This window comes from Egretta garzetta, unplaced genomic scaffold (assembly GCF_000687185.1).
Source record: "Egretta garzetta isolate BGI_Z169 unplaced genomic scaffold, ASM68718v1 scaffold133, whole genome shotgun sequence".
In the NCBI taxonomy this organism is placed as follows: Eukaryota; Metazoa; Chordata; class Aves; order Pelecaniformes; family Ardeidae; genus Egretta; species Egretta garzetta.
Window position 1 is genome coordinate 2,388,448 of NW_009259111.1, and position 14,014 is coordinate 2,402,461.

Sequence of the window (14,014 nt, forward strand, 5' to 3'; positions counted from 1 at the left end):
AAATAATTAAGAAGGGATAATTGACTTATTTTTCTGCAATGATACCAGAATTATGCTTTTTTTCTGGAAAACATCATTGTTCTGTTTTTAATGCACTGCAGAATGTGGAGCCTGGATACACTTATGAATCATGGATAACTCATTTGTGCTAGAGATTCACTGACAGTGACCCAAACCCTGCTCTCACTAAATGAAGAGGAATAAATAGACATGCTGTTTCATCCTACTCACTAAGAAGGGGGAAAAAGAAGGGATCTTTTTTCTGTCTTCTCTTATTGTCATCATTTGTAATACTCTCTCAGTCCCTGTAAAAACCACCCAGTTCTTTCCTCCATGGTATATAATTCTTTTTACCCGCTCCCTTCTGAAGAAGGAGATTGACACCTGGGCAATGGGGCTCTTGTCAGCAAGATTTGCTCTCTCCCTTGCTCCTCTTTTACATCTGAGATTACTAGAGTTGCTGTGAACAGCAGTAAGGTGAAAAATCCTTGCTAATGAATTATTTCCAGGAAATGAGCAATGTGCAGGACTCCTAACCCACTCATCTTTACTTTCACCAGGAAACCAGGCTGTGCTTGTTTCCTCACTTCATTCAGCATTTTGAAGAACCCTCCTGAACTCTTGTCTTTTTCAATTGCTTTGGATTTTATATTTTAATGAGACTGTTCTGCCTCAGGCATTCTTCACACTTCAGCTGTTGTCCATCATTGAAAAGCAACTTTATGGTGGTAAAAATAACTGCTCATTTCCTTTCTCCTTTTGTTATTTAGCCTTCAGAACTCCTCTCAGGATTGCTTTGAAAAACTTAGATTTTTGCCTTTCTCCACTAACACGTGTTATGATAACATCTGGAAGCTCCAGTCAAGATCAGAATGCTGTGCACAATGCTCAGTGCAAAAGCAGAAAGTGTCACTTTGTATGCTAGGCAGAGGAGACAGAGTCTGGCAGGAGAGAAGGATGGCAGGAGGTGACAAAACTTGTCAGAATATTAGTAGGAAAGAAAAAAGTGGAGCCCAACTTTTTGAATTTTTACTCAAGGAGTCCACTAGATCACTCTGCTGCTCTGAGTGAATTTTTTGTGGCTGGGGGGGCCACACAAGCTTTAAGTCATTCAGAAAATACAAGTCTGTTTGTGTACAGAAAATAGAGTGCAAATATCTCCTGCTTCAGCTTGGCTCAGGGGCCTGTCTCTGACAACTGAGCAGTGGATACATAAGCGGAGAGAATAAAATAGTAGTATCAGCAGAAGGAGGGAAAGGGAACTCAGAATTTTGAAGCACATTCAAAAGGCAGGAGTGAAGTAGGGTCTTTTCCCATTAGATCAGAGCCTTAGACATAATCTGTTGTGTGGGAGGGATGTAACATGTAGAGAAGGGAAATATTGTATGCATATGTGTGTGTGTACACACACGCATACACAGAGTAATTGGTGTTAGTGTACCATAATTTGGAGCATAAGGAAGGGTCCAGGGGGGGAGACTAACATAGCAGATCTGTGTTTATTAAATAGCTTTTTCAGAGGTGATGTAGGGCTCTAGTCTAGTATATACTGTCAGTTATACTTTTTCCAATGAGACTTTTGTTCAGGAAAGGAATTTAATATGTATGAATATTATCTGAATTCAATAACCAGACAGATTAAAAGAGAAGGTAAGAAATGCTTATTTCATGTAATTAGTAAGGCGTAGATATTAAATGCAATCATAGCACCCTAACTTAAGAAAGACTTAATTTTCAGTGCAGACAGGAACATTAACCATCTATTTTGACTCTGTCATGTGCATGGAAAGAGAAAGAAACGTATCTGAGGGAGAAGGAAAACACAACTCCATCTACAAAAGGCAGGAAAGTGGCTGCAGGCTGCTGAACTTGGTAGCAAAATTTTGTAGCCATTCCAAGTGGAAAGTAGCAGAATAATGCTTATGTCTAAGGAGTGAGAGAGGGTGGGATAAGAGATAACTGGAAAGGAAAAGGAGGAGAGGAGAAATCCAGGAAAAATTCTAGTGAGGAGTAGCTAAAGGTTTGGGATTAAATGGGAAATGGGATGCCAAAACATGAACCTGCCGAGGATACATTGTACTGAATAACCTGCTATCGTTCTCTGATAAGGTAACTTTGTTTTCCCTATTTTCCCTTTTAACACAGGAAAGTCAGTGGAGATGGTATTTTACTAGTAAATATAGTAATTTACTAGTGATTTACTAGTAAATATAGAAAAGAGTAGCTATTAGACAAAGGGTAAAATGGGAAAGGGTAATGGCAAGGGTTATTTTTGAAAGCAGAGGATTAGAAGTAGGCTTCAAGTGTTGAAGAGAAAGGATGAGTAACTGAAATCTCGAGGTTATGCATTTAGGGGCTGAGAACAAGAAAGATGACAATTTGTAGCTCATTCAATGGAGGGGAAAAAATTAGAAGGACCTATGTATACTGGTTGATAATGGGATGTCTGTGACTGCATTTGCTTGTAAGATGTGATGAAAGCAGCAAGATCAGTCCTAGACTGTATTAAGTGAGGTATTTCTGGTGGAGATAGAGTGTACTAATGTCACTGCAAGTTGCTGCGAGACTTCATTTGCTATCGAGAATGATATCAAGTCTTTCCATAAAAAACTAATTGTGCAGTAGCTTCATAAAAGGAATCTAAAGAACTTTGCTTGTTGAGTCTTGCAAAACAGAAGCTGAGAGCATGTGTTTGCTTTCTAGAAAAGCACGGGAAGATAAATTCTTATTTAAAAGGAAAGATGAAACTAAATGGGAATGAACTGGCTCTTAAGAAATTTTGATCAGAAATAAGTTTCTGACTATCAGAGCATTGCAATTCTAGAATAAACACTGAACAGAATACTTTTGAGCTCACAATAAACTATTTTTAGGGTTGATTTTTAAGCCATTTATGAAAAAAATTATCTGATCTGGTTGCTTCTGTTATCAGAAGTGTGGATTTTATGATGTAAGATTTCATTTCAGTCCTCTGCCTTCTACAGAAGTATATAAGCTTGTGATTAAATATCAAATTCGTTTGACTAGAAACTGTTTTCTTACTTGGATGAGACTACTTAAGGTAGTTTTACCAAGTCATCCTGATATTTCCAACACTGTGTTGCTAGTTTTCATCTTTTTAACTTGTCTGTTGAAGGGTTAATGTTCTAACGTGAGTCTTAGAAAAGGCAACACCAGGGTATCCTTTTCTTATCCCTTTTTTTGACAGTTTTAGCTAGAGCTGCTGTGCAATAGATGTGACTGAGGGTCCCCAAATTTCTGCAGTCTGAGTGATGCTGATCTCGTAACTCCCTGTAAAATGGTTGTTGCTTCCTTCATTAAGTAATCCAGGCTTTACTTAATCAGTAGGGTTAGGACCTTAAATGAGTAAATAGTAAAAGGGGAAAGGCTAATGGTGGTGCTCATAATGCATGTCATAACTCCTTTGAAAAAAGGCATAGAGAGCTGTACTTTTTGTTATTAAACTACAAATTAAGGCAGATTTGGAAGAAGGAAAAAAATAATGTTCAATGAGGCACTAGCACTACTTTCATGGACTCTCATGTTAGTCTCCAAATTAGTCCTTGCTTGTGATTGTGTCTGAGCATTTCCACAGTCTATGGCCCAAAATAATTTCCAGTGTTGTTTTTCTCCTTTTATTTCTGTTTCTCCCTCCCTGCTAGGTGTTTACAAGGACTTCTCTCTTACAGCGCATTGTTCTTATAAGGCTATGAGGAATATTGTCCTCTGCAGTTACGAGTGTAGCCTGAGCATTAGGAAGCACTCTCTGGTTAATATCTTGAGCACATTCTCTCCTGCTGATGGCCTTGTTGACTCTTCTGTCACACAATGCAGGAAACATGCCCAGCTATTCATGGGCTTGAGAACTTTGTGTGTACTCAGTAATTAACAATTTAAATGTATGCTGATGAAAATATCCCTTCAAGATTATCAACATACTTCAGTCACCAAGTTGGGCTTAAAGTCCTGAAAGAAGCTGTAAAAGTGTTCTGAGTAGATCTGCCTTGTGATGTTCCATCAGGCTATGCTGTTCTGGTTACATTCAGCTAAATACAGTCCAAAGTCATGGATTCTGTCATTGTGCACAAAGCTGAGACCCCTCAGCTCCGGTATTTAATTTTTCAGGAAAACTATAAGCACTTCATGTTTTTGTAAGACCCAGGTTTCCATTTGCAAAGAAAAAAGAGTGGTGGGATCTTGCCTCTTCAGCACCGCTTTTGTCTATACACTGGTGAATAGTTTATTTCAGGACCTAACCTCAGATGGGAGGGAATGGCTGCTTCATCCAGCTCATCAAAGAGCAATTTGCCTAAGGAATGAAGGGAATCTGCTTACTCACTGCAGAAAAAAGATCAAGTAAAGTGCTGAACAAAAGAACCAATATCCTTCACAAAGCTTGGTCAGTGGATTTTTTGTTTTACTTCATGTATAACTTTTTTGTCTATCTCGCACTGATATTCTGTAAATATTGTTAAAAATGAACAGGGCCTGATCCAAGAGAGAATTTATTGGCTGGTCTTATACTTATTCCTTTTTTTGGGGCAGAGCAAAAAACTGCCATACGGTTTGGCTGAAGTGAGAAATCTCAGTCCAGAGAACATCCAGGCTAGTGTAGCTGATGGAGTGCGTACTATTGCTGAAATGAACTTGCAGAGGAAAGCAGAGTTTAGAAGATGATCAGTGTCCTGTTGCATGGGTTATCTCTGACCTTCAGTAAGTAACAACTCTTACACATAGACAGAATAAAAGATGCCAATATTCAACCAACCAAACAAACAAAACTAAAAAGAAAAAAGTGCTCCATCATCAAGTTCCGCTTGCAGAATTTGGTAAGTTCACCTTCTTTTCTAGTTTTACCAGTGGTCAAATGGAGGTTAAAAAAAATATAGGCATGCCACTAACTCATACCAACACATTTGGGTGAAGGGATCCATGAGCATTTGGATTTATATTGACAGCCCCCCACCCCGACTTCAATATGAATGGTTTCTCAAGCAGCAGGGCCAGTGGGAGAGCATTTTTTTTTCCCTTCTACCATATTGTCCGAATTGTAGAGTGGCTAAAATTGCCCTCTTCTAAGTCTGGTGGATTCCTCAAGTTAGATCTGATCTGAGCCCATAGCAGTTTTCTAAGTCTGAATATGCCAGCGTCTCAGAGTTGACCAAGTTAATTGGTTTTGGAAATTTTAGTCAGTTTACTCATTTATAATGACACTACAAATGCAATAGTATTCATTGCAAGTATGAATAATACTATACAAATATAGATTCAACAGACGTATTTTAGTTGGTGATAATTCTGACAATATTGGCATACTGTTTGTTCAGCTTTGCCTGTAAGCAAGCCAATTAGCAGCCTTCTACTGTCGTTAACTTGCTGATAGCAGGGTTTCTTTAGCATTTTCCTCCTTTCTGTCAGGAAATTATATTCTCTTTTACTGCTGTCTTTATTTTCTGTGAACTCGGTGGCTTATGTGCTTGTTGAGACAGCTACTGTTTTAGCAATTTAATGTACCAGGCACAAAATAAAAATCACCCAAACCAGTTTCAACTAGTCCTTTTGCCTTCTGACTATCCCTTCAGTTGACAGAGGCTGGAAGGGACCTGGCCCTACTTAAACTCTAACCATGTAAAGAAAATCAAGGTATAATAAGTTTATCCTAGTTTTTACATAAGCTAATCAGCAAGCTAAATTGTTCTGTGATTTTTATATTGTGTCTTCCTTATGTTCTATAGTGTGCCAGTAATTCTGGGATGGTATAATATTTCCAGACATTTTTAGAGGGACAACTTACAGTGAGGATTTCTCAGAAAAACATAAAGATCTGAGAAGAACATTGGTGAAGCACTTAACACTAAATGATTTATGTGGCCTTTTAAATAGGTGCAAGGAAGCTATGGTTAATTTACACATCGTACCTTATATATTACAAGTGTTTATAGTGTTTTTACTTTCCTTATAGACATTTCTATATTGGTGAATGCATAAGATTTCACAAAATGCAGTAGCCTGACCACAAATGTTTAGTTCTAAGTTTCACAGGCTGGTATTCATTTGATCTCCCTGCAGAAGTTGGATGGATGCTTAACAAGGCACAAGCTGTTTGTGGTTTTAACATGTTTTCTCTACAGTAGCACTGATTTTGAGGAGGCTGGTGGTTTGTGTAACTCTGTCACCCCAGAGTGCAGATGCCAAACTGAATTTGGTGGTTTCAGTAAATGGTAAGGAGGGGACCATTGTTGGTTTCAGGTCAGGTGAAGAGACTCATACATATTAGTTACCAGAAAAGTAGCAATATTGAGGTGCCCCTAGTCAACAAAGCAGTAAACTTATTAACACTACTGTAATACATTTGTATTTTACTTGTGATCTTTGAGTAACTCTGGTTTTGTTATCAATATTTATTTATTCTGCCCATTGGCATGCTGCTTCCTGAAAATACTGGTAATGCCTCTATTGCTTCTGCTGCAATTCTCTGTGGCTTAAATCTACTCCTAAATTAAATGGAAACATTAAAACATAGAAGCGTGATCGATGCTGGCTAACAGAGTTCTGCCTTCCACAATATGCTTCAGGATATCTGGCAGACTACAGTGCACCTTTCCTTAAGTTGTTTTGTTTTGAGAAATGTTTCAGGGCTGTAGTTTGCATTATCTGTTACTGACTTAATTTCAGGAAATTGTTAGACTTTAGTAACTGTAATGATTGAGTAATCACTGAGGTAAATTAAAATATCATTTCAATATAGCCTGATAATTTTTTTGAAGAAGAGGAACTACCTTGCTTTTATAGGTATTTTCTAAAGGTTTAAATAATTCGTATTAACTCATCTTTTGTCCTAGTGAAGTTGGATTGCTGATGTTCTACTGGAAAAGAACATAAATCAAGGGGGGGGGAAAAGAACACAATACAAATCATCTGGTGAATCTTTGAGCCTGCCACATCAATTACAAATAGCAAATATTCATAGGGATGATCTACAAAGCAAGTGTGCTCGCCTGAAAATCAGGAATCTGATTCTCAGCTACCTTAAAGCTATTCTGTATCTTCTAAGCTATCTTTCCAGCTAGCTTTACAAAATTTTGCCAAAATCAGTGCAAATAAAATATCATGGATCTACAAAGCTCTTTTTGCAGTTAATATTGTTTAAAGCAAGTTGAGGATAAATAAGAGCTGTCTCTACTGCTCTTCTTCACTAAATCCTTCCACTGAGAGTTGAGTTCTGCTGTCCATTGTATTGATGCAGAAACTAGCCCTGCGTATATTTGGTACCTATGAATAATTTCGAAAAAGATAAATTAGGAAAAAATTAGAGATGATTTATGCTCAGAGGGGGCTAAATCCATTCAAGAAGTTGTTTGTTGCCAATTAATTACCTACCGCTAATTAGAATAATAAATTTGGGAGCCGTTGTAAGAGTTGGCATTGACTTTCACCGTAGGCTTATCTGGAAGCTGTACTAAATGCTATCATTAGGATCGGTAATAAATCTGTCATAATAGGTGAAAATGGATAAAAAGGCTAAGAAGCCTCAAAACCATAATTTGACAGAGCAGAAGTCTTTGCACTTTATAAATATGACCACTGGAATTATTCACATGAATTGATCAGCTCAGACTTCAACACAATGTTATAAAACATGAAACTTTTGCACTTAGTGAAACTCAGTGCTAAAACGGAGGTATAACTCTTTTTCATTAGAACATTTGCAATTTAAAAAAGTGTATGTGCTGCCAGTAAAATTGTAGTAGAGAGCTCCAAGCTGGAAGTTTTAAACAAATGATCTAGTTATTAATTCTTCCCTTTTGTATTCATGTAGCACCAACATGAGACAGAGCAATTCTTTAGATGTCAATCCATCTGGCCTATCCTAAAGATCTTGCAATTCATTAGTTAACAAACTACTACTAGATGATAGAAAATAGCAAAAAAGAAGAGAAATGCTGTTAACAGAACTCTGAAGAGGGTATGGCTCTTTAGAAATTTAAAAAAGGATTATTTGTTGTTATGTGAGTCTTTCTCCAGGATGAAATTTCCCTGCAATGTGTTAAATAGTACAGAAATGTCTGTATGAAATGAGGTCTGAGCATCTTTTGAAGCAATATACTTTTAATATGCTGTTGGTCTAGCTAGTAGCACCAAATGATTTTGTCAAAATAACACAATTTTTAAAAGACTCTGTTTTTTGGCAAGCACACTAGAATTCAGAGTATTCAAATTGCTAGTTACTCAAGTTCAGTTGAGTGCTCTTGAAAACTTCATCAAATATTTTACAACCTCAATTAAAATAGAATGACTTTGAAAAAATGCTGGAGACTTTCTTTTGAATTTTTATTTTGCACTGAATTATTTTTACTGCTATTTTTACATGAAATGCTGCTTTTATAGTGTAGAGTCTAGACAAATTGCTTTTTTGTCAATATGCCATGACATACTAAATTCAGAAATTCTAACTGGTGGGGAGCTGCTATCTATGTACATCAGGATTTCTGCCAGTTACCCAGCTACTGTTGCTCAATTAAACAGAACTGGGGAAAATCACACCAGTAAGGTCCCTTGTGCTTGAACCAATCCTGCTTAACGTATTTAACAACCTGAAGAATAGTTATAGTAGCAGTTCAGGTTAATTTAAAATAACATGCAAACACAAAAAGTCTTGTAATACTGGGTCACTGAAATGTAAAATGCCAGAAGAAATTGTATGTTGATGAACATAAAGTAGTGTGTGTGAGGAGGGGAAGGAAACTGAAGACCAATCTCCTTCATCATACATATAGAATAGTAAACTCTAAATTATGTATTAACACTCATGGAAAAGATTCTGAAATCAAAATAAGTAGATTTTCTGGAAGGTAAAAATGAAACAGCTCTCTGGAAAACACTTAAGTAAAAGTGAAATTTAATTTTGGGAACTATTAGAAAATAGGGACAGTACAGAATGTAATTCAAATGCATAAATCTGTAATTTATCTGAATCTTGGATATTGCGTGCTGTTCTTTCCATCACATCTTAGGACACAGGAAAACTGGAAAAGGTTTTTTGGAAAGGCGAGGAGAGTAAGTGGGTTATCAGAGGAGTGGAATCCCTTCTGTATGGTGACAGACTAGGTAGACTGAGTTTCTCTACATTGGAAATGAGACAACTGAGAAAAGATAGGGTAGAACAAATAATGAATTACGTGAAAATGATGAATTGCATGAAAAGGGTGAATGTGGACCTGTTATTTCAGTATCTCTCAGCATACAAGAACTAAAGAGCTCGTGTTAATATCCCCAGGCAGCAAGTTTAAAACAAACAATAAGAAACACTTTTTTAATACAAAAAATAATCAAACAATGTGAGACACTGCCACTAGATGTTGTAAAGGCCAAAAGTTTAACTGAGTTCAAAAAGGGATTAATGGCTACTTTTGTTTCATGAATTGTAAAAACATCCTGCTCCGACACAATTTCTGGCTTAGGAACTTCCTAAGCCACTAATTGCCAGAAGATGGAAAGGAGGGGTTGCTCAGCTCTTGCCATGCCTCTTATAATCTTTCCTTATACATCTCCTAATGGCCATGTTGGAGCAGGATAATGGGCTAGACAGAATTTTTTGGTCTGACCCATTATGGCTGTTTTTATTTTGTAGGCGTAAATTTTTTTTCAGTAATGGCGAGACAGAATGGAAATTTTCAACTCATTTTTGGAGTTCAGTAAATGCTGTCTGGAATATGATTCTTAATAGCTAATTAGGAGTGATCACACTTTTTGCTTTCCTTATTTTAATATATAAAAAATTAGTTTACAAATTCATCTGCTGAATGCTTAAGAAGATTACCTCTATTTCTTCACTTGACTAATCATGTTACATGTGTATTTTAAAGAATAATGTGTCAGAAATGTTGACATAGTGAGCAAGAGGAGCTTTCTGTGGTTCTTCTGTCTGAAAGGTGGTGAATGGTATTATTTTTGCCACTGGTGTGAGTTAAGGAATACTAAGTTTCAATGGCAGAGCATCCTAAATTCTACAGTTGTACTTCTGACAATTAGCGGGAACAGAAGCAAACAAGGTTAACATCTGTACCTTTTTTGTACAACTTTGTAATGGGAACAGAAGCAAACAAGGAGAGATTCTTTAACATCTGTACCTTTTTTGTACAACTTTGTAATCCTTTTTTCTCCTCAGAGTGAAGATTGGCTTTTGGGATTAAAGGAAATATAAGCAATTTTTTTTTTTTCCTGAATAACCTTCTATTCTGTTTTATTCCATGTGATTTTATAATATAGGGGTTTATTTGTACTTACTAAACAGAGATTTGATCAATTATCACAGTGCACTTTAGAAATGAAAAATACATTACTCGGTGTCAAATGAGTTTATCCTGTACTGCATGCAAACTATGCACATTGTTATAAATCATGTTCTCAAACTTCTAAAGTTGTTATTTTTGTTTATTAGGAAACCTTGCTTCAGATCCAAAAAGGCAATAAGGAGACTACACATAGCAAGAAGAAAGTGAGCCACAATCGATCATGAAATGCAATTACACAATATTCAAAGCTGAGTGAAGTAAAGACCTTAAATAGCAGTAGCCTGTAAAGTTTAAAATTAAAAGCAGTTTCATCTTACATGGTGAAAAGGGGGATTGGTTCAATGAAACTGATCTCTTGTATCTTGTTTGCTGTTGATTTATACGAAATCATACTTGACGTGAGCCTCCTTTTCATGAGTACATTAATAAATTTTGGTCACTTGTGCAATATTACTTCAGTGGTTTGGAAGGAGATTTCTTGACTTCAGCTGGTCCTCGGTGTATAAATGGAAGGCATGAGAATTAAAAATGTCTTCCCCTGGTCATCCTTTGCTTGGCTAATGTAATTGCAGGTTTTGTTCTAACTGTAAGGCTTTATATAACAGCAAACAGCATTACTGCTGTGATGCTGAGTTGCAATAAATCAGTATCTGGATTAAAAGAATAGGGGCTATAATACAAACTTTCTTTTTGTCCTTTCTGGTGTAGCATCTTATAAAACTACAGCATGTATCCAGAAGGTTGATAACAATCCACTACACTGTCAGACTAGCTGTAAGATTCCAATAGAAGTTCAGAAAAAAAAAAAAAGCCCAGTCTCTCTAGCTTTCACTTAATTTCTTCTTTACCTTTCATCTTCAATTCTTTGGAATCCTTTAGTATCAATCCATCTTTCACTAGAGGATGAGATACTAAAATTTTGAAGTATTTCATATTAAGAGGAATTGCCAAACATTCAGACTGAGTCTTCAGCTGATGAAAACTGTCAGAAAAATTATTTTATTCATTGTAGATCAGAAATCTTAAATTTTTGCTAAGTGCCCCTTTTGGAAGTGTGTTGTGTATGCAAATATTACATTCATTGGTCATGTCTGCGTTTATGAATTCTTCAGAAACTCTTTTAGACATATGAAAATCTCCAATAACACAGAGACTTGCAGTGATTCTTTGAACTCTGGCCTCCTGCTTTGCTTTATTACCAGTGAATGACATTGTGCTGAGAGGGGATATAATGGGCCTAGTGGGGGACAGATATTGATAAAGTCTGTCTTTACCACTGCAACCATGGTTAATTTCAGCAACCATCATTGAGAATCTTTTAAGCTTTTGCATAAAGATAAGGAAAATTTAAGTAATTTGAAAATACATTATGGCTTTCTTTTTCCCAATAACTCTTTTCTTTTTCCCTTAGCTCTATGTAACTGTTTCTTACATTTATATATATATATTTATATATGTACTTATTACATGTATACTACTGATAGTAAAAATGCTTTATATATATATATATATATTTGTATATATTTACCAAGGGAACTGGTCTCTTGTGAGGATTGGGGAGGGGAAATGTAGACTGAAATAATCTAGGACCTACTGTTAAGTCTGGAAAAAAAAAAAGGGGTGGTTGTGTTCTGGAGATGGACAGTGTTTCCTGTAAAGGAAACAGAGGTCCAGTCTTAGGTGTGGTAGATGAGAGTTAAATAAAAAGTTGGGAGCCTGTATTTTGCATAGATGGTCTGAGAGACAGCAGGAGGCAACGATGGGCCAGGCAGGTCTCAGAGAGAGGGAATAAATTTCTGGGGATTCAAAGGGATCAGGGTGCTGCCACTCAGGAATTCCCTGAGCTAAATGAAACAAAAGCAGAAACTGTAGCCTGTCTGCAAAGGCAAAGTAGATAAGGGTGAATGCAGTTGCACAAACTTTGCTTGGTCTGACCTAGTGTCCTGCATCTGACCTTTATATGCTGTTAGATACAGCATTAATAACACTAGTCTGGTCTAAGAAAACCTGGTTCTGTATATGTGTATGATTGGGGTGAGGATGAAGGGGTTATTTATTAGGGTCTGGGCACCTCCCTATAAGGGTAAATCTAGGCAACTTTACCTCAAGGCTCTGGGGAACTTGGGATCCCCCACAAAAGCAAGCTCAGAACAGCTCACCACTGCTGCTGTCTCGGGTACCGCTTTTTACTCGCTGAAGGGTGCAAGGACAAAAAATGCAGACCCACTGCCTTTGTGTCAGGGTATGCTCATCAAGGAGGTTCTTTCAGCCTTGCTGGTTCACAGCATATTTGCTGTAGTGCAAAAATGTGTTTTGGAAGTTAGATGTGCAAATTGTACAGAGGGTGGTAAGAAATAAGGGAGAAGGCAAAGGACTAGTCAGGAAGTAGAATCCAGCTGACTTTTAGGGGATTATGATATGGCAAAAACAGATATTGCTGATAGTATCGTTTGCTGTCTTGGTTTGGCTCTGTCAGTATGGGTGGAAGGGTCTTGGAGAGGTGCTGCAAGGTAAAACTTTTTCTATCAAGTGTCCAATGGACAAATTGTCTAGAAAAAGCTGACAGTACAGCCCCATAAACAACAAGCAAACACACCCATAAATTTGCTCCTTCATCATAATAAACTCTGAATGTACAAGAAACATTTTCCCCAAAAAGTGTAGTCTTAATTTCTCTGGTTTACTTATCTCTATTATCTACTGATTTTTCAAAAATAATTTTACAGCAGGGTATGTGGTGTAAAGGTGTTTAGAAACTCAAAGCCTGTGTTTGGAATAGAAAGCTAAGCATGCCGCTGTGTTACTGCAAGCAAATTGTTTGTTCAGTTAGTTGCCTTCTGTCAAGCAGTTTTGCCACCTGGTAGGTGGATGCAACTGTATTGTATTGCTGGTGGTTATCGTAAGGTTGTTTTGCTTTACCTCATTCTTCCTTGTCTTTCCCTGCCTTCTAGGATGCACTTAATTCAGGTGGACTCCGTTCAGCGATGGATGGAAGATTTGAAGTTGATGACAGATTGTGAATGTATGTGTATTCTCCAGTCCAAGCCAATCAGCATTGAGAAGGATGAACAAAATGAACTTATCCTTTCCTCACAATATAGCACGTGCGATAACTTACAGCTGCTATTGAAAAGAGCTTGGATCATAAGCACAGAATTGACCAGGATTGCTCAAAAGCTGGAAAAGAATAGATGGCAGAGAGTCCACAGCATGACAGTAAGAGTCAACTGCCATGTACGTTCAATGATAAATGAGTACAATACGTTCACCAGGAATTCTTCAGAAGAAATGCACCAGGTAGGATGCCTTACCTAATATCACTTTTGTCTTGTTTAATTTTTTTATCATAATAATTAAAACTCGCTTTAAGCAATCTGGGGGAAATCCTTACATACACATACTGGCCCCTTGTTTAAGACTTTCTAATCCCTTTTCAGCTCTTGAAATATTCTTGACTCATTTTGGATCCTACTTTATCACAGGCCTGATTCTGATTTAATAATGTTGATAAATTACGTTGAAAAAAGTTTTGGTTTTGAGGACTACTGGACTAAAGTAATCAGATGTCCTGTCTGTGAGTTCCTTTGCATTTACAATGTAGAAAATACTACTTTTTTGTTAATTTCAGTTTTATGTCTACTTGTTTTATGCAGAAAAGTAGAAAAAGGGTGTCTATATGAAATATTATGTTTCTGGAGGGTTTTCACCTAGTTATCATA

The 14,014-nt window shown here is 36.9% G+C and overlaps 1 protein-coding gene across 1 annotated transcript in view; it reads left to right on the forward strand.

Moving 5' to 3' along the window:
* INSC (INSC spindle orientation adaptor protein) overlaps positions 1–14,014 on the forward strand; it is a 157,424-nt gene that overhangs the window by 79,686 nt on the left and 63,724 nt on the right. Inside the window, exon 3 of the mRNA XM_009635378.2 lies at positions 13,247–13,592. Coding sequence (XP_009633673.2) covers positions 13,247–13,592 — 346 coding nt within the window. The remainder of the gene's footprint in view (positions 1–13,246; positions 13,593–14,014) is intronic.